Source organism: Aythya marila (genome assembly GCF_965140915.1).
Source record: "Aythya marila genome assembly, chromosome: 1".
Classification (NCBI taxonomy): domain Eukaryota; kingdom Metazoa; phylum Chordata; class Aves; order Anseriformes; family Anatidae; genus Aythya; species Aythya marila.
The window spans coordinates 153,023,022-153,043,230 of record NC_139042.1 but is presented as its reverse complement, the minus strand read 5'-3'; the positions used below and the strand labels follow the sequence as shown (position 1 = coordinate 153,043,230).

At 53.1% G+C, this 20,209-nt stretch overlaps 1 protein-coding gene across 6 annotated transcripts; it reads left to right on the top strand.

Annotated features, from left to right (window-relative positions):
- The first annotated feature begins 1,195 nt into the window (after positions 1–1,195).
- Positions 1,196–19,198, top strand: TMEM184B (transmembrane protein 184B). 6 transcript variants are annotated; one of them, XR_014316761.1, is made up of 10 exons: positions 1,196–1,475; positions 8,601–8,861; positions 10,749–10,914; positions 12,774–12,864; positions 13,317–13,392; positions 15,854–15,945; positions 16,173–16,342; positions 17,536–17,730; positions 17,934–18,394; positions 18,931–19,067. XR_014316761.1 is itself a non-coding variant. In XM_082751749.1 (10 exons), exons 2-10 carry the CDS (start codon positions 8,661–8,663, stop codon positions 19,170–19,172), a joined length of 1,257 nt encoding a protein of 418 aa, XP_082607875.1. In that variant the 5' UTR covers positions 1,199–1,475; positions 8,601–8,660; the 3' UTR covers positions 19,173–19,198. The 6 variants fall into 6 exon arrangements, 2 of the variants coding, with proteins under 2 accessions (XP_082607875.1, XP_082607876.1); XM_082751749.1 differs by lacking the exon at positions 17,934–18,394 and adding an exon at positions 18,577–18,600 and having other exon boundaries at positions 1,199–1,475; positions 18,931–19,198; XR_014316762.1 differs by lacking the exon at positions 1,196–1,475 and adding an exon at positions 1,641–1,766.
- Positions 19,199–20,209: the final 1,011 nt, after the last annotated feature.

Sequence of the window (20,209 nt, the reverse complement as noted above, 5' to 3'; positions counted from 1 at the left end):
TTTTTTTTTTTTTTTTATTATTATTATAACAGAATTTATTTTCTCAAGCATTAAATTAATTTTAAGCTGTGAGGGGAACTGCGGCAATGGGCCTCATCGTTGACTCGGGCTTCCTTTCCTTGGGTGGCTTCTCTGCGTCTTTTTGGGCTGTCGGGAAGCGCCAGCCTGCCCTGCTCCGAGGGCTCTGGGTGTAGGGGCACCCGGCCACAGCGAGGATGGGGATGCAGGAGCTGGCGTGCAGGGAGATGCGAACCCACCTCCCATCCTGCAGCGGGGTCTGTCTTTTATTTTGATTTTTATTTTTTTTCCGTCTGGCTGTGCGTGTTTTTCTATTATTTTTTTTTTTTTCGTATTTTAATTCAAAAACTTGTTTTAATTCCCGCGGAGAGAGAGAGCGTGTGGGACTCGAGGAGACGAGAGGGGCACGCAGAAACCGGAGGGCGCGGCGTTCGTTCGGAGCGGTGCCTCTTGCTCTCCCCTTCCCTCTCGCAACCCCAAGTAAGATCCACCGGACGTGCACAACCCCTTCCTGCCCTCTCCCCCTTCCTTCCCTCTCCCCCCCCACACACTTTAGTTGTTTTTAAATTTTAATTTCGGAAGCCGCAAGCTTGCTTGGGGCTTCGAAACACGAGGATCACCACTGCGACCTATGGCCTGTAGCAGACACACTGTCCCTGTAGTGTGGAGCCGATGGGTTGTTGGCAGGGCGGGGAGGGTGGGGTTAGTCTTTTTTTGTTTGTTTGTTTTTTATCCTTTCTATTTAACACTTTTATTATTTTCCTCCCTCGTTTGTTGTTTTTCTTTTTTTTTTTTTTCCCTAATTTATTTACCCCTCTTTTACTGTCTCTCTTCTCTCTTTTTTTTTTTTAATTAAAGAGCAAAACTTTTTATTACTTTGTAATTTAAAAAAAACAAACAAAAAAAAAAACCTGAAGAACTTTGGGGGGGATTTTGTACTTTTTTCCTGTGTAAATATTGGACTTTTTTGAGCTTTATCGTGGTTGTTAATTTGAAGTAATAAAGTAGAAAATGATAAAGTGACGCCAGCATCCGTCATTTCTTCCTTCCTCGCGGCCCAACCTCTCTTCCCCGAGTTCCCGGAACGAGTTTGATCCCAATTCCTGGAAGAAAAAAAAAAAAAAAAGTACCTAAAAATAAACTAGAGCTTATTTTTACGCTCCCCGGAGCTGCGGGATGAACGCGGGGCGCCGAGCCAGAGGCCAGGCGGGATCCCGCGCCTCATGGCCCCGAGCCCCTCACAGCCCCTGTATGGCCCTGGGGAGGGCAGGACGAGGTCCGGGGAAGCTCCACGCGGGAACATCTCGGCCGTGAGATTCGGGATTTGCCATTTTTGGCTTCATTCCCCCCAAAAAAACACAGCTGAGGAAACGGAAGGAGAAGGGGGGCGAGGGCAGGCGCTGAGCAACGCGTGAGGTGCTACCCGCCGCTTGGGCGTGCGCTAACACCTCGGGAAGGTGGGGCCGGCTTCTTTCTTTCACCGTTTCCTTATTTACGCACTTAAAACCTTTCTTTCTTTCTTTAAACCTTTATTTATTTATTTATTTTTTCCCCTTTAAGCCCTACGCGGTTACGTCACCGCCCCGCTCCCTCCTCCCTCCCCTCCCCTCACAGGGCGGCGCATGCGCGGCACAGCCGGGCCGGGCCGGGCCGGGGAGGGCCCCGGCGGCGCCATGGGCTCGTGAACCCCCCCCCCGCCCCCCCCTCCCTCCCTTCCCTCCCCTCAGCGGGGCCGGGCCCCGCCGCAGGTAAGGGGGGGGAGCGGCGCCGTGTGGGGCCGGGGGGGATATAGGGGGGATTTAGGGGGAAAATAGGGGGCAGGGGGGGTTAAGGGGACCCTGTGCTGCCCCTAAGGGACAGGCAGTGGGCGGGGGGGGGGTGCTGAGGCGCGCGTCCCGCTAACAAAGAGGAGGGTGCGCGGCTTAGGGGGGTTAGGGGGGCAATGGGGGCTCCTGCACGGTGGGGTTGGTCGGGTTTGTGGTCCTGAAAGTTTGAGGTTTGTTGTCCTAAAGGTTTCAGGTTTGTCGTCCTAAAAATTTCAGGTCTGTCGTCCTCAAGGTTTCAGGTCTGTTGTCCTAAAAGCTTCGTGTTTGTCATCCTCAAGGTTTCGCGTCTCTCATCCTCAAGGTTTTGAGCCTATCGTCCTAAACTTTTCGGGTCTGTCCTAAAAGTTTCAGGTTTGTCATCCTCAACTTTTCAGGTCTGTCATCCTAAAAGCTTTGTATTTGTTGTCCTAAAGGTTTCAGGTCTGTCGTCCTAAAGGTTTTGGGTCTGTTGTCCCAAAAGTTTCAGGTTTGTCATCCTCAACGTTTCAGGTTTGTCATCTTCAAAATTTCAGGTCCGTCATCCTAAAAGGCTCATATTTGTCATCCTCAAGCTTTTGGGTCTGTCATCCTAAAGGTTTTGTGTCTCTCATCCTAAAGGTTTCAGGTCTGTCATCCTAAACGTTTCGGATCTGTCGTCCTAAAAGTTTCAGGTTTGTCATCCTTAAGGTTTCAGGTCTGTCATCCTAAAGGCTTTGTATTTGTTGTCCTAAAGGTTTCGTGTCTCTCATCCTAAAGGTTTCAGGTCTGTCGTCCTAAAGGTTTCAGATTTGTCGTCCTAAAGGTTTCAGGTCTATCATCCTAAACGTTTTGGGTCTGTCGTCCTAAAAGTTTCAGGTTTGTCATCCTCAACGTTTCAGTTTTGTCATCTACAAGATTTCAGGTGTGTTGTCCTAAAAGCTTCATATTTGTCATCCTCAAGATTTTGGGTCCGTCGTCTTAAAGGTTTCAGGTCTGTCGTCCTAAATAGTTTGGGTCTTTCGTCCTAAAGGTTTCAGGTTTGCCGTTCTAAAAGCTCAAGGTACGTCATCCTAAAGGTTTTGGGTCTGTCATCCTAAAAGTTTCAGGTTTGTTGTCCTGAAGGTTCCGGGTCTGTCATCCTAAAGGTTTCTATGCATACAGTAGTTTGGGGAAAAACAACCTCATGCTTTTGGGATGCTGGCGAAAAACTAAGCAAGAGGGCTCAGAGGAGAGGCTTTGGTGATGTGAAGGCATTCCGCAGTGGCCTATTTTGGGGCTTTTTGCACCGTTGTCAAATGGGTACAGAAAACCCCGAAGAGAAGCAGGCTGCATGTCCTCTCCGGTCTAGCAGAGAGGCATTTAAATCCTTAATACCTTTGTTGTTCCAGATGTACCCTAAACCCTAAGCGGTGTGCGCAGCAGGTGGCTGCCTACACCTGCAGCAGAAGCCGTGTCCGGCTGCAAAAGGATGGGGACCGGTTCCTCGGCCCCTAAAATCAGCTCGGATTTCGCAGTGTTTGGGAAATGGGGTGCAAGGGGCCGAGCTGGGGCATCCTTTGCGCTTCGTGGTGTTCGGCCGCCTTGGGACACGTGGCAGCTAGAAGGGGAAGGCTCTCAGGCATGCAGAGGCTGCTCAGAAATCAGATTTTGGCTGGTTTGGCACGAGGACAGCGCTCTGAGCTGGCTTGTTCCTGAAGATTTCCCAGGCTCTCGCTAGGAATCTGCCTGGTTCCCTGTCAGCTCGCTTGGATGTTAACGGGTGGGAGGCTGGGAGATGAGCTCTTGGGATTTGCGGCTGAGGGATTAAGATTTCTGTTCTTCACGTGGAATAAAGGAAGGGAGTGTTCTTTTTTCCGACTTATAATGAAACAACTTTTAAAACGCCTTTTTTCCTCAGATACCAGTTCCCTTCTCTGTCCAGTTGTGAACGCTTCTCACCCCGTCCTGACTTCAGACAGCAACCTCTCCGTTTCTCTGGGGTGGATCTTCCCCTTCATCCCTCCTCCCCTCCCGTTTGGGGTCTGTGTTTAATTGGCTTACGTTTGCAGCAATGAGCTCTTGCCTCTCGCAGTTTCCAGCAGCGCAGGGGGCATCCCTGAGCTCCTGCAGCAGTGCCTGGAGGAGCAGCAAATTTTTGGCAGCCCTTTAAAATTCTTCGGTCCTAGCTTCTTGCGGAGCCCAGCGTCGCATCGGATGCTGAAAGCGGTTCCAAACTGATAAGATAGTTTCCTCTGAGGAATTTTAGCCCATGCTGGTAGCAGTGAACTGTCCGGGAACAGAACAAACCGTGTCTGGGGAAAAGTGGGCAGGCTGCAGCTGGGTGTGCCCAGGCCTTTACAGCCCCCGCGGGGCCCAAATTGCAGGAAACTTGTCGGAGGAAATGCCTCACGTGCTCTACCTGCAGCACCGAGTGTCATTTAACCCGCGGAGCGCCCGGATATTTGGCTTCTCCTCTTCAATGTGGGTCACCAAACCCCCCCCCCCAAAAAAAAAAGAAGTAGAAAAGAGGAGGAGGAGGAGGATGGGGAGGGGAGGAGGGCCGTGTGGGCACAGCGAGACAACAGAAATTAATAGAGCAGAAAAAAAACTCTGGGAAGAAGAGTGCAGAGCTCAGGGTGAGGGGGTTTTGCTGCCGATTGGGAGGTGGGAAACGGGTGCTGGGGAGGGGAAGCAGCTCGCTGTCGGGGTGGGGGCTGTGTACAGGATTGCTGTGGGGCTCTCGGGGTTTGATTTCCTTAAAATGAGAAAAGAGGGAGGTTGGATCTGTGTGTGCAGCATGTTTTTACGTGGATGCAGGCGTTGGATCACCTCTAGGATAGGGCAGAGGGTGCTGAGCTTTTACCCACAGGTGCAGGAGCTCTCCTGGCTCCACCACCCTCCTTCTGCCATCCTCCCCTGGCGGAGCACAGCGTCACTCGAGTGTGCGCGGAAATATTTGCTTGTGGAACGGGAGGGGAGGTGATTTGTGGTGGTTTCAGGTTGAGGCTTCCCCCAGCACGAGTAGGAGAAAGCAAAATGTGTTGCACGAGTAAAAATTGTGTGTGGGGTCATGCACTGGGCTCACCGATTGTTTCGGGGATGCTCTTGGAGAGCTTGCAAACGCACTGCCGGGGCCTTCCTCTGCCTTGTAGCTAACTCGAGTAGATGCCACCCCAGAGAGCGAAAGCGATTTAAGAAGTAATCGATTTAAAAGCGTTTGATTTGCTTTTATTGTTATCGCCGATTTCATCTGCACCAGGGGCTCTCTGGCGTTACTTTGTCCCGACGCTCTCCCTCCTCCTTTTGCCACCTTCTGCCAGATCAGCCGGTTGTGCCACACCTTTGGGGGCTGCAAAGGATTGAAGGCAATTGCAAATTTGCCCTACACACCTAGCACAACGGGAGGAGCTGACCCCAGTTGGCAGTTGTAGGCATCCTGATAATTAAAATAGCCTAAAACGAACTCGGCACCATTTGGGCCTGTGTTCTTGTACTCCCTACGAGTTTACGGGACATTTGGAAAACCGTAAAGCTCTTACTTCGCTGTGTCTTGTCTTAACAAAGGCAGAAAATCCAGGCTTTCGGGCACCCGCATCTAGTGGCATCTTGACCAAAACCAAATTAAGCACGATGGCTGCTTGAAACCGTGGTAAGTACGGGGCTGGTCTCAAAGAGGAGCAACTCCTCGCCTCGTGGCTTTTCCCTGCGGCCAGGCCGCGTTTGTTTTCCCCGATGGTCCCCTGTGCAGCAGCAGGAGGCTTAGCTGCTAAGGCTCTTTCCCGGGATAGCTTTGCGCATCGTTCTTTGCTCTCTCAGCAGTTTGGAAGCGCAGTGCTTTCAGCCTCGGAGGAGATGAGCTATTTTAAAAGCGCAGATTGCGTTTGCAGATGGCAGAGAGCGGCTCTGGAGCGGGGTCATTCCCTCTTCTCTCCCTCCCGACACGGGCGAGGGTCTCGCCCAGAGCAGGGGGCTGAGTTTGGGTGCTCCTTCCCTCCTCCTGCACCGCTTTTGTTGCCTCAGGAGCGGGCTGGGAGTGTTTACGTTTGTTTATCCTTACGTAGAACGAGCTCCTCCTCGCCGGGAACATTTTCCGTGCGCTGACGCAGGCCAAAAACGAAGCTTTTCGTTTTCGCCTCTGCCAGCTCCCTTCTGTTTACCCCTCCGAGTACCGCTCCGGCTGCCCGAAACCCAGCGTGGCCCCCGCAGAGAAGTCCCAGCAGCTGATCCGAGTTCCCCACAGCCACCCCACGTCTGGGAGCCCGGGGGGTGTAATTTTGGGATAGTTTTCCACATGGTTATGGGTTCTCCCAGGCCTGCTGAGCACATGCGATGTTGCAGGTTACCTCCGGGGGGAGCAAGGGGGTAAGCTGGAGGCAGGGAAGCTTCAGGAGCGAGATTGGGAAGTGTTGAAATGTTTTTCCTTTGGTATGTTTTGGCAGGCACTCCAGAGAGGGAGAGTAAAGCGTGCAAGGAGCTTCCCTCTCCCTCCAAATGGAAGCAGGGACGTTGGGGCTTTTCCGTGGGGATAAAAGGAAGCGGGGCGGTTGTAGGAGGCAGATGCCGAGCTCACGAGTTGGTTAGGACCAGCTGCAGGTCCCGAGCGTGACAACAAATATCCAAAAAAACATTTTATATCCTATAAAACCTTTGCTGGGGCAGGTAGGAGGGGAGCTGCCCGCGCCGGGGTGCTCGCTCTGGAGCTCGTCGGGGTTTGCTCGCAGGCACCACCTTTTCTGGAAGCCTGCTCTGGCGATGTGCTGGGCTCGCGGCCCGTTGCACGGAGGGGACGAGGCAGCTCGGAAACAAGATGTTCAGCCGCTTGCTGTGCCCTGCCCTCACCACGCTCTCGTCTGCCAAAGGCGAAAGAGGAGGCAGCAGAGGCTGAGTTGGTGGTTGGTGTCGGGACTTCAGGGGATTAGGAGGGATGATTCGGAAGGGGTGTGTTAGCTCGGGACTGCGGCGTTCCCGCGTGTTTGACTGGGAAGGGGAACGAAGTGCAGGCTGCTGGTTACAACCAGTAAGAAGTCTCAGGTGATAAAATCTGTCCTCAGGCAACCCTGAGGAACAGGGGCTGCTCATGGATGGGGCAGATCGGGGTTTTAGGGTCGGGAGGGAGAAGCAGAGCCCCCGTTAAGGAAGTTTGCCCGTTTGGTTTCGAGTCAGAGTGGTGGAAAGAAGTTCTGCCTTGCCAGGGCTGCGTGAATCAAAGGGGATTAAGCGAAGAACGAGGCATCAGCGCTTAATTAAAGGCTCTGTAATCACAAGGGGGCAGTGTTAAGGTGACATATACCGCTCCAACTCCTCAACGTCCTGGCTTCTGAATGCTTCACCCTTGTGTCAGCAGGCCTGCTGGGCGCTTTGGCTTCTTACAAAAGAGAGAGGTGCGGAGGAGCAGAGGAATTCCCCGTCGGTGCCGCGCTCGGCTCTGCGCTGTCGGCGAGGTTTGGGCAGCTGGGGAGCGGAGCCCCGCGTCCCGTCCCCCCCCCACTGCTGCTCTGCAAGTCCTGATCTGCTCCCCCGTGGACTTCAGCAGCTTCCTCTCTCGCACGGCTCTCAAAGTGTGCTGGGATCTGCGGGATCGCAGCCGGCTGGACTTTGCATCTGCTCCCGTTTCGGTTTGGCCGTGCCCTCTGTGAGCCCCGTGGACGTGCTGTCAGCACAGGGGGGGCGTGCTCAGTTGCTTCGGAAGTCACTCGGGTAGAAATCCTGCGCTTCCCAAAGCAGGAAGAGCCTTCCTGACATCTCCAGGCAGCCCTCGTCTCTCCAGGCTTTCAGATTTAGCGTGGATTGTGAGCGTGTATGCTTTGAAACTCCAAATTTATCAGTTATGTTTCCTGCGCCGATTAGCACTGGAAAGGAATTACCCTTTTGGTATGTGCAGGACCAAAGCTGTAACTCAGAGCAGGAATATTTTAGAAAAAAAAAAAAAGAATGGCTGGAAAGAGCTAAGAAAGGCCAAGTTTGACAATGATTTTACAAATGAAACCATGGAGTTGTGCAGCTCCCCCTGTAGTAAGCGAACACCTGCTTGAACAAACCCGGATATTTCCTGGGTTTTCTGTTCTCTTGCTTTTCTTTTCTCCTTTGGCAGAAAGCAGAAAGGAGGCGGGAGGTGGTGTAGGTGACACGGGAGGGCTGCGTGGCACTCCTGCAAGCCTGTGGTTTGGGGGAAGTGTTGAGAGGCCGCTCACACACCGTAGCGTGGAAGCGATTTCTTCGCTCCAGGCCTTTGGATTTGTTTCTGGAGCAGCAGCAGGAGCAGCTCGTGTAGCTCGCAGAGGCCCCGGCTGGCTGCTTGTGATCTTGGTTTAAGTGGATTATCTCCTTCCAACCCAGGGGTCACAGTAGAGCCTCCTTACGACCCAACTGAAAATAATAGCTGCTTTAGATCTTGGGCCTTTTACGAATTCTCCCCGCTGAATGAAACCCAGCTTTTCATCCGGGAAGTGACCGAGGGTAAGGCCGCTTGGAGACCTCGCGGATCCGTGTGCTCTGGGTGCACTGTCCCGGGTCAGCTGGCTTTGAAACACCAATCGGGTTAAATCTGCATCACGCAGCAAAGGGAGCTGAGTTAGGAGAGGTGGCGAGAGGCTGCCTGAGGCCGCCGTGCCATATGGTGTTTGATAAAAGCCTGGCTTTGAGGCTCCTCCGTGTAGCGTGGCGAGCTTTCGGCACGCATCCTGCCGATGCAGGTGCTTCGGGCTGAGTGCTGTTCCTCCTCCAGGTCCTTTCCGTGCGGCTCCTGAGCAGCCTGCTGATGTTATCCTCCCGAGTCCTTCCCACTGAGTGCTGTTGCTTTTTCTTTCTCTTCCCTGGCAGCTCTCGGCTCCTGGGCAGCTCTTCAGCAACCCCAGGCGGAGCCTGGCACCGCGAGGCACCATGATAATGATGACCGATGTCACCGCAGCCCCCCGGCTGGGGTCAGCTGCCACCACTCCGGCCGTGGCCCCCAACTTCTCCTGGATGCCAGAAGACGGCAGCCCCACAGCCGTGGAGCAGCCCATTTTCCTCATGACCACCGCTGCTCAGGCCATCTCAGGTTTCTTTGTCTGGACAGCTTTGCTCATCACCTGCCACCAGGTAAAAACCCCGTCGGTCACACTACTTCTCCTCTGCCTTTCCCCACGGGGAGGAGCAGCTCTGGTGCCCTGGCACCAGATTTTAATTTCTCTCCCCTCCCCTCTCTCTGGGGCAGGAGCCCCAGAGGGAGCCAGAACGAGGCAAACGCGCCCGGTGCTGTGCCGCTCTCCCGTGCGGTCGTCATGTGAACTGAAAAATACGGTGGGGAAACACAAATAACCCTGTCATTTATCAACCCGGGCTTCGTACCTGTGGGTCAACAGCTGCCGGAGCGATGACTGGCACCTGGAAAACCACAGCCTGTTGAGGGGAGGACAGGGGGGAGCGAAGTTCAAAACCGGATTAGTCACCGATGAGTAAGAGCAACACCTGCAGTTTCACCTGCTGGGGTAACAGTGACAAAGTGGCATGGGTCCTCCGGTGGCAGAGCACGTATTGATCACCTGCTGAGGGTGGGAGAAGCCTTTCCTCTGCTGTGTAGCACATCTAGTTAGGCGTTAGTGCCCTTCTCTGGAGAAACCAATGGAGGATGGTGCTGGGGAGACACCGGTGATTCAAACACGCTGTTGTCCTGCTGGGAGAGAGTCGTTCCTGCCTGAAGTGCTCTCGTAGGCACGTGGATTGCAGGGCTCTCGTGACATCCCAAGGGCAAAGCTCGGAGTCATCTGAAGCCCGGCGTCAGCTGCGCTGGGTGAGGTGTTTCACTGGGATTGTCGCAGGGGAAAAATATCATGAAGGTTCGTTAGGTTGTTTTCAACCCCTTCTGGCCAGGAAATGAGGCTCTTGTGAGCTCTTTTTGGGCTAGGAGGGAGAAAGAGAAGTGTTTAGAGCCCTTCAGTTGACTTTGACCAAACCTGGCCAAGAGGCAGAGGGAGATGAAGAGGAGATAACCCCACCCGAGAGCACCGGCGTGTGCTTTATGAGAGCCTGGGGAGTCTGCGCAGCACCCACCCCCCCCAAAAGCAGGGTGAAGCTTCAAACGAGCGCTTGTGCCACTTCACACAGCCAGTCACGAGGCACGTGTGTAATGAAGGAGGTGCTTTTAATTCCAGCAGCCGGGGCAGCAGCTCGGTTAGGGAAGGTCTGGCTTCTGGAGGACGCGGCCGATCGAGCGTCCCTGCGAGCCCAGCCGGGGCCCTCGCTCTGCTCTTAGCCCATTGCAGCGGCGCTGCTCATCTCCGGGGCGTGCTGGCCGTAAATAACTTCCCCACGAGGTGGATGTTCTGTGAAAAACGCGGCTGAGGTGGGGGATTTAATGATGGCCAACAAACCCTGAGCAGAGGGAGCGGGTGAGCGGACAGCTGGATGAAGCAAGCGGCTCCTTTGAGCGCAGCCCAGCTCCTGTGGTGGCTGAGGCGTTGTGGCCACGCTGTCACCGACGTGCTGGGTGGCACTTCTGGAGCAGGTGGCACTGCCGTGGGAAGCGCTCTCAGCTTGGTTAAAGTGAGAGCCTCAAAAACATCCACACAAACTGCCCGGAGAGTGGGTGTGCGCCCCAAAGCGTGCTCCCACGCCGCTGAGGGAAAGGAGCCTGCAGTGTTGTGCGTCTGAGCTGCCTAACGAGGGCAGCAGGCACCTGGGGTTGCTAATGGGGAAAAATGAACAAAAGAAGAAGGGGAAGGTGGTGATAATATCAGCACGCTAACTCCCTGCGAGGAACTAGATGATAAATGCCTTCATTTCCCTTTCCTCCTCTTCCCCTTGCTCTGCAAACCAAGGGATGCCCGAAGATAACAGCGATTCTCTGATGCTTATCACCTTGAGGTTGCCAGAGACAATCAGGAGCTGATTTTTGTTTGCTCCCACTCCGGTTGCCTCCTCAGTTCTGCTTTCTCCTCTCCTCTCAGCATGCAGCTTGACCCTCTTTTCCCCTCTCGGTCCCCTCAGATCTACATGCACCTGCGCTGCTACAGCTGCCCGAACGAGCAGCGCTACATCGTTCGCATCCTCTTCATCGTGCCCATCTACGCCTTTGACTCGTGGCTCAGCCTCCTCTTCTTCACCAACGACCAGTACTACGTTTACTTCGGCACAGTGCGGGACTGCTACGAAGGTAAGCAGGGCTCAGGTGGAAAGCAACCAGCGACTCCAGCAACCAGGTTTGTGCAAAAGCAGCAGCACTTGACACAAATCTTTTTTATTATATCGAGGTCACGAGCACACTTGGTGCATACAGATCAGGAGAGCAGTTGTTCTGCTGCTGCAGTTAGCTTCGATAATCAGCTCTAGTTTCTTTCGGGGACGGAGGGGCAGATACTTCCCTCTCACCTCTGTTTGTTTTGTTTTTTTTTTTTTTGTTTACTTCCTCTGATGTCATCTCTTTCCTAGAGACTATGGCATGGGCAGCTGCTATTGTAGTGACCACATCAGAGGGCAGGGGTCACTGGAGGATAATGAGAAAAGCTGGGCTTTTCTTCCTGTGGATGCTAGGAGCTGCCACCTGAGTTGCAGACAAATTGCAGGCCAAAGGGGTTACCACGGTTACTTAAATGCATTTTCCATGTTTGGTGTTTTCTTTCCTAATGAAGGCTTTCGCAAAATCAGCGCGGCGTGAACGTGCTGAACTCTGGTCAGCCATAAAGATTACAGATGGAATAACGATTTCCCAGTTCCATGAGGAGAGGCAGCTATACCCCAGGCTTTCATGTGCGGTGGCATTCTTGCCAGCTAGGCACATCCAGGAGCCATTTGTGCGCTGTTTTGAGACTGAGCATTTTGGGGAGCGTTGGGTACCTGTTTTCTAGGGCATAGTTGGGATGCTTGTGGAACAAATTAGAGTCGCTGCCTGCCTCTGACTGTGGGATTTCATCCGTGTGGGAAAACAGACCTCAGGTCTAATAGCTGGCTGCTCGCTGCGGTCAGGTTGCCAGCAGTGTTGGGCTTTTGGTCTCGTTCCAAAGTTCCTTGACACTTCTGTTTCCATCCCGAGTTATTTTCTTTTTGTACTGTGTCCGTGTCAGGGGCCAAAACTAGGATCTGGGTGATGACATACCAGGGAATGTCCAGGGGTGGAGTATCACGGAAAATAAAGTCGAAAGAGGGCTTACCTGATCTGACATTTTGCCCTGTGGTTGTATGTGGCAAACTGAGGAGTGAAGTCCTTGGTTGAGAGAGTGGCAGACAGGTCACGTCCCATGAGAAGGAAACACCCATAATTATGATCAGAGCCCTCCCCGCAGGGTCTTCATCTCTTTTTACGTGTTATCAGCACAACGGGGCCGTGGAGAGAACTGGAGTGGGGCAGAGTATCGGTGGTCCACAAAGGCTCTTCCTTATCTGCACCAAGCTGCTGGGGAAGGCAGCAAAGAGGTGGCCCAACAAGAGAGCTGTTCAGGGCGCAAGAGATTTGATCTTTCAGAGGAAATGAAGCACAGAGCCTTGTTTGTTCAGAAATCTCCACCAGGCACGAAAAGAGAGTTCCACCGATGGGTAAAAACGCTTCTCCGACTCTTCTCTCTACAATCCAGTCACCTCAGAGAGAGGGGGAGACTGTGCTCGTCCCTTCAGAGGGTGAAACCAGGAGCTAAGATGTGCTTGATGGATCAGAAATAACTTTTCCGTATGACTTAGTACCCGTGTAATGTCCTGGGATAATGCACAGGAACTCGGTAAAGAATGGCACCTCACAGATGCCAAGTAAAACAGAGGCTGACCAGCAGTGTGAAATGGTCCTGTGACCCTTTTGGCATCAGCTGGGGAACCGGCCTGGGACCTTGGCCAAACTCCAGCTCGGATAGTCTTGTAAATGCTGAGGTAGGAAGATAAATACAACGAAAACAATCCGGAGGGCTTTGAAAGTAAAAGATGCTGCCTAAGCAGCCCCTGCTAATGTTTGGGTTGTTGCCTGCTCTCTCGGGCCTGGCACCTGTTTTGAAGGCGGTTGTCATTTTGCTCTGATTGATGTCTTTGCAGCCTTTGTAATATACAACTTCCTCAGCCTCTGCTATGAGTACTTGGGAGGGGAGAGCTCCATCATGTCTGAGATCAGAGGGAAACCAATCGAGTGAGTATTTGTCCTGCTTACAGCGTGATGCTCTCATCCTTCCCTGCCCATCTGCCGTGCCTCCATCCCTGTCCTGTCTCTAAAAAAGTGTGTCAGGTGGCAAACGTCTGCTGGGACTGGGCAGGTGATTTACAAATATCCTGCTCGTGGTGATTTACCAATATCCTGCCCTGAGACAGATCAAGCTGATCATGGTCTCTTGGGCAAGCTGGATTGATTCACAGCTCTTCTGAACGCCTGCCTACACTTTTGTTTCTTTTCTTCCACGCTTCTCCTTCGAATCTTTCCTGCCTGCAGCCGGTTGTGCATGCTCCTTCAGGCCTGGTTTTCTCCCCATGCTACTCAGTTAGAAAAAAAAAAAAAAAAAAAAAAAAAAAAAAGGAGAACAGGAATCTTGTGCTCTAGCCCAAATCTTGCTTCTGACCCCTGTCATCTTGTGGTGGTTCTTTCAGGTCCAGCTGCGTGTACGGGACTTGCTGCCTGTGGGGAAAGACCTATTCGATCGGGTTCCTGAGGTTCTGCAAACAGGTATGGGCTGCAGCAGCTGTGCCATCCTCCAGAACCGAATGAAGTCCGTGGCGGGGGTGGCAACGTTGCCTTTTGCTGCTGAACTTCTGAGATGTCCACTCCTTTTAGTGGGTTTATAATATCATTTTGAGGGAGGCCTGTGGACTGCTGAGAGGCTTTTCTTGTTTTGGTTTGTGTGTGTGTGTGTTTTTCTTTTCCTTTTTTCTTTTTTTTAATGGCGTTAACATTTTCTACTCGACCCCATTAGCCCTGGGACCTGACATTTAGCTCTGGGACCTGACATTAGCCCTGGGAAGCCACTCAGATTTTTTTTTTTTTCTTCCCTTTCTGCATCGCAGAGGTCCCGACTGTAAGAAATGGGTGGCCGGGTTGCGTTGCAGACACCCACCGGTTGTGTAACAGCCTCCTGAATTCCCACTGCTGCCGCTGTGCTTAGAGTTGAGGAGTGGGTGGAGGTTAAGCGTGACACAAGGCTTTGTAGGAGGAAACGGGTATTGCTCACCGTGCGTGTGTGTGTGTGTGGATGTGGATGGGGAGGGAACGAGAGATGGAAACCTCGATACAGCCTTCGTCTGCTCGTCCCCGGGGTTCGGGTCAGTCACCTCTGGCTGCCATGAAGCAGCAGGTGGGTTTCAAGGCTCTGCTCCCGGGCTGAAACGAACACAGGAGGCTTCTCTGGAGGCAGCGGGAAGCCAGGCTGGTTCTTTGAAAGGGTTCAGGTCACTGTAATTCCTGCCCTGGCTTCTCCTCCACATCATGCCCCATCTTCTGTGGTTTAGCAACATGCAGGAACATCAAAAGTGCAAAGCAGCCTCTGAGTAATATCCCGTGTTAATCCCTGCAGCGTGGTTGGCCTTTCTCAAAATAACACATCTTTTCCTCTGCTCTGTTCATCTGCCCTGTGTTCTGCCCTCATGGCTTTCCCGTTTTCTTCCCTGAAACTTTATCCCTAAACTGCTCCCTGTATGCTCTCTGTCCTCTTTCTCTTGGGGTTCACTGGTGCTCCCGTATTTGATGCCATGCCTTACCTATTCTTTTTGCTCCCAGTTTTAACGTTTTACCTTTTAACTGTGTCACGAGCAGACCTAACACCCCTCGAGGTGAATGAGTGCTGGAGAGAGAATTTCCCTTAGACCTCTTATTTCTCATGTCTCGCAGCCTCTGGCAAGTATCTCCACATCATGGCTTGCATGCGGTTGTGTTTGGGAAGTTTTTTGTTGTTTTTTTTTTTTCTTCTTCTTCACAACAATGAGAACTAGAAGCACTTCTCGGGGGGGATTTTGCTGGCTTCTGCAAACCTCGAGCTCATTTGGCAACTCTGCCTTAGGTGGATGGTTTTTTTTTGCTTTTGCTTTGCTGCTGTCCGGCAGCAGCGCTGCTCACCGGCCTGCCCGAGCTCCTGCGCTGTGCCACCTGGACAGCTCATTTCCTTCAGGTTGTCTCCCGTCGAGGTTCTTTCTGGGTCCGTGTCTGGTGACCCCCGTGGGTCACACACCATCCATGTGCTTCCCGTATGCCGTAGCATCTTCTGGGGAAGCGCCTAAAAATAGCAGGCGGCGGTTTGGGTTGCGGAGAAATGGTTAAACCAGCCCCGGGTTGGAAGGAGGGGAAGCTCGGAGGACGGGGTTGTTTACCAATTAGCCTGACCTTTTCCAGTTCACATCTTCAGAGTGACTCACAAACTGGCATGTGCTGGGGTTTTTAATCTCCTTGAAGTCTTATGACCACTAACACACTGCCTCGGATCCAAAGCAATTATTCCCCTTCGGTTTTGCTTTCTTTCCCTGCGCAGCCCTCCCCGCGTGTGCAGGTCAGCACCTGCCCAGGCTCTTGCAGTCTTCTTTGGGGAGGCACGGTGACGTTTGTAGGGTCACGGTCTTCTGCTCTTTTAGGGCCTTGGCATTCAGCTTTCCCTCTTGGAGAAGAAATGAAGTGTGCGGTGGCTTTGGGAGAGAAGTCCTGATAGGAGGCATGATGTATACCTGTAGAGCCTGCTGCCAGACTGGACAGAGCTGATCCCAAGTGCTGGAGGGTCTTTGGGGAGACTCAGTAAAGGCGTGGGGGTGACAACAGAACGGCTGTAACTGCTTTCTGGCCAGACAGTGTACACAAAGTGAGCCTTAACGTGGGGGCTGTTGTCACGGTTCCTCCTCAGAGAGCTGGGTTTCACCTCTTTAACCCCGGGGGCCTTCGTACCTAGCTTTATGGCAACACCAGATTGGGGTGTGCTTCCCTTCCCAGTAGTGCTTTGTGTTGAGTGCATCCCCCTCCATACCATGGCACAGCACGGGATTGTTTTCGTGCCGTTACCGGGCATAAAGGTGCCCGTACTTCTCCGAATCTCCTCTCTCCTGGTGGGTGCTTGCACGGCAAGTGGACACTGATGTGCACTGGGGCTTTGCTTGGGACCTTGGCCTCTTGCACCCGCTGCCTTCTCACTCCTCCTCTCTCCTTCCCGCAGGCTACCCTGCAGTTCTGTGTGGTGAAGCCCCTCATGGCCATCAGCACCGTCATCCTTCAGGCCTTCGGCAAGTACCAGGATGGTGACTTTGAGTAAGTTTGTAAGTTTGCTTTCCCCCTCCCTGCTGTGCTTGCAGCCTCTGGAGGTGCTGGGCCATGGGAAAAGGCATTTATGCACGTGGGCTGAACGTGTACATGAGAAAAGGGGTAAAACTGTTGGCTTCAGTTTTATTCTGCCCTAGTTTGGGGGAGAAAGGGGCAGGGCAAGGGGAAAGGATCCTACTGAGCTTTTCAGGTGTTCACATCTTTTCTCTCCTCAGTGTAACCAGTGGCTACCTCTACGTGACGATCATCTACAACATCTCCGTCAGCCTGGCGCTCTATGCCCTCTTCCTCTTCTACTTTGCCACGCGAGAGCTGCTCAGTCCCTACAGCCCAGTCCTCAAGTTCTTCATGGTGAAGTCTGTCATCTTCCTGTCCTTCTGGCAAGGTGAGCTGCTTTCCCCGCTGCTTACAGCCACAGAGAGCTCTGCGCAGGGGCTCAGACACTCGAGTTCATGGAACAGATGATTAATGGCTAGAACGTCGCTCTGTGTGTTTATTTATTTATTATTATTGGATTTGTATTATAGTCTTTTGTTGCTTTTCTCAGGGAGAGCTGCTTGGCTCGTTTTCCTCTGTCTTTCTGTGCTCCTGAGCCCTCGCTGTTCCTCCACGTGCACGTGCGCGCACATCTCTCTGGCAAAGCCAGCTGCTTGGCTGAAGGGCCCTTTGCATTCCCGAAGCGGTCGCAAAGCCCAAGCTGCCAAGGTTTTATCTGCGTGCTGCCATTTGATTGATTAAAGCGACACGTTTAAATTCTTATTTCCTTTTAATGCTGTATAAACAAAATTGCGGTGCCTTGTCTGTGAGTCCTGCGAAGCAGCGAGCTCGCTGAATGCCACAGGAGCCCCAGCAAGCACTGGTGTTCGTGAGGGACGTTCAGAATGCACGCGCGGCGTGACGCAGGCGCGTTCAGAAAGCCTAAACTCCCCCTCAGCTTAGTGCCTCTTACTAATTGGCGCCCAGCATTTCCCTGTTCGCTGCCCTACTTAAGTTTGCCGAGTTGCACTTCAAAGACTTAATTGGGTAGGAACTTAGGTGGAATTTAGGCTGTTGGAGTAGGGCCCGTCCTCCCCGCGTACAGACAGACTAATAAGCTGTCTGCTTTTTCATCCTGAGCCATCTGGTCACGCTCTTTCTGCCTTCTCTGGAATTCTTCAGCCAGCCACCTGGTTATGGAGAGGGAAAAGCACCTTTCATACAGTTTCGTGTCACAAACAGCTTATGCTTAAAGAGAAAAGCTCAGTTACCTCTTTTTTTTTTTTAATAGCTTTAGTTAGTGGAGGTGCTGAGATAAGCCATGGAAATATCTGGCTGCTTTGTGTGCTTTAGGGCTGAAGGCCTGTAGCAGCTCGTTCCCCAGAATAGTTCAGCTGAGGATAGGAGGGATCAGCGTTTGAACATTCTTTGCGTAAACACATCTATTTCGTTTATTCCTCCTTTATTTTGTTGTAGAGGTGAGCTCGCTCTGCTCGTGGGTCCCGTGTTAAATGGATTTGCATTCTTAGAGTTTCCATGCCTCCCCGTTGGCGTGCGGTCCTGCTCTTTCACACCTTGACCTGAGCTCCTTGCCTCCTTTAGGGATGCTCTTGGCCATCTTGGAGAAGTGTGGCGCCATCCCCAAAATCCACTCGGCCAACGTCTCTGTGGGTGAGGGCACGGTGGCTGCCGGCTACCAGGACTTCATCATCTGCGTGGAGATGTTTTTCGCCGCCGTCGCCCTGCGCCATGCCTTCACCTACAAGGTGTACGCGGACAAGAGGCTCGATGCGCAAGGTGGGAAATGTTCCAGTGTCTGTGTGGGGTGGCCAGACTGGGTGGGGATGTGTCCCTCCAGCAGCTGATGCGACTCCCAACCTGAAGGCTCGGAAAAACATCGGGTCCCCTCCTCCGTGGCGTCTGAGCAGATCTCGTTGTGCAATAGCTCTGCGGGGCAGGAACCCTGCCTGAATTGCATTGTTCCCTTTTCGCTTCCCCAGTGTGCCACCCACGAAAGCTCGGTGCAGACCTCAGGGCTGCAAGAAGTTGCATCCTTTCGGTGGAGTGGGTTTGTCCCTCTTCCTGTCTCCCCAAAGGGGAACTCCATCGCTCCGGGTTGTGCAACAAGCTGGAGGCAGGAGGGACAGGGCCTGAAACAGCCTCTGTTTTGACTCCGGCTCGGGAGGATGAGGCCGTGCTTTGGCAATATGTTTGGCCGGGAGGAGGAGGATCTTCCTGTAATGACTGGGAAGGTGGAGCTGCTGGAAACCTTATTCTGGGGAAGAGGGAGGTAGAAGTTCTCTAGGAAATGGGGCTTCTTGTTTTTCCAAATAAAGGGGTTCCTTCCTGTCGCGGGCTCCTGTGGGGAGGCAGCAGCCCTCGGGCTGTGTTGCTGTAGCTAATCCCTCCATCCCAGCCCGCCCCAGAGGTTTTGGCAGGATGGTGGCCACGGCTGGGGGAGGTGAGGTCTGTGTGCATTGAAGGGTTACACTGCTGCCAGTACTTTGGGGGGGTGACTTGGTGCTGGGTCTCGTTCAGTTCTTGTTATTTCCTCTCTCTCTTTCTCTCTGTCTCTCTCCCCTCCTCTTTTTTTTTTTTTTTTTTTTTTCTCTCCTTTGCTTTGGCCGCTCGTCCCCGACGCAGCCGTGCCGTCGTACGGGCCATACGGTAGGTGCAGCATGCTCGGCGTGTTCCTCCCAGTTTGGATGTAACTGGGATGCCCTTCTGTCCCGGCTCCCGGCCTGCCTGCTACCTCTTCTCTCCCTTCTCCCCCGCTCCGTGTAGCTCCGTGTAACCCGACTGCCTCACGCAGCTGCTCTGGGGTTGCCTGGATCATAATTTGTAGAACAGCCCCTCGGGCAGTGGCAATAACCCGGCGCTGGAGCGTTTGTGTTGGGCCTGGGTGAAACATCTCTCCCCAGAGAGCTGCACGGGGCTGGGCCGGGCTCTCTCACCGCAGCCTCCCTTCACTCCTCCCTCCCCATCTCGCCCCGGCAGGTCGCTGCGCCCCCATGAAGAGCATCTCCAGCAGCCTGAAGGAGACCATGAACCCCCACGACATCGTCCAGGACGCCATCCACAACTTCTCCCCGGCCTACCAGCAGTACACCCAGCAGTCCACGCTGGAGCACGGCCCCCCCTGGCGCAACGGCGGCCACGTCGTCTCGCGCTCCCACAGCTGCTCGGGCGCCCGTGACAACGAGAAGACCCTCCTGCTGAGCTCCGACGATGAGTTCTAGGAGGGGAGAGGCCGTCATTTTTTTTTTTTTTTTTTTTCCTCTTTTGTTGGTTTTTATTATTATTATTTTATTATTATTTTTTTTTAATTTATTGAAGCAGAAACATGCGAGTCATATCACTTCCTAGAGAGTACAGGTCGCAGCAGTGGGCGATTCCCATGTAGGTTTTGTGGGTACGGACGCGACGAGTGGTGTGGAGGTAGGGGAATGGCCAGGACTCTGCTCTCGAGCCTGTTCCTTCCAGCAGCAGTTGACTGGAATTAATCGAAGCAAAGCTACGGGGCCGGGGGCTCTGGCCTCCCCCGCTTGCCCAGCTTGGTGTGGCACATAACAGGCCAGAGTCTGGAGCCGTGGCCAAAAACGTTCTTCTTTTCCCTGGTACTAACGTCTCTGCCATCTTTGGGAGATGGGATTAGGGTGCGTTTGGGAAATGGGGTTAGGATAAGCATTCCCAAGGACCAGACTGGAGAATGGTCTTTCTGGTAGCCATTGCCTCAAATATTGGGTCAGGAACAGCTTCTCCCACCCCTCTTCAGCACTGCCTCCCCGATGCCTCCCCGGCGCACCCGTCTCCCGCTCGCAAACCTCCAGGACTGGCCGTGAGGAGGCGGTGGAAGTTTGCACAGCTCTGGCCCTCTCACCCTTTTTGGGGGGAGGAATTTTTGTAAACACTAAGCTGTTCTTGCCTCTTGTTCCCTGCCCCTCGTACAGATTGCGTGGATTGCCCCAGCCAGCATCCGCGGGGCGAGAACAGAAGCTTCCCTTCGCGTTTGTCAGGTTTTGAATCGCCCCCTAGATTTGCTGACACCCCGGGGTCTGTAGCTGAGCCGGGTTTGGGGATCCGCTTTCTGAACTTTATTTTGAAATGGATGCTGATCTGGTGCATAGGATCTGGATATTCTCCAAGCTTCCTCTCCCTAGTGCTTTAAAGCCCAGCCCTTCTGCACCGGCTGCCTTCGGGGAAGCCTGGTGAAGGAAATTAGCATTTTAGATATATTTTTAACACTACAAGAGATAATTTCTGAGCTTCCTGCGCT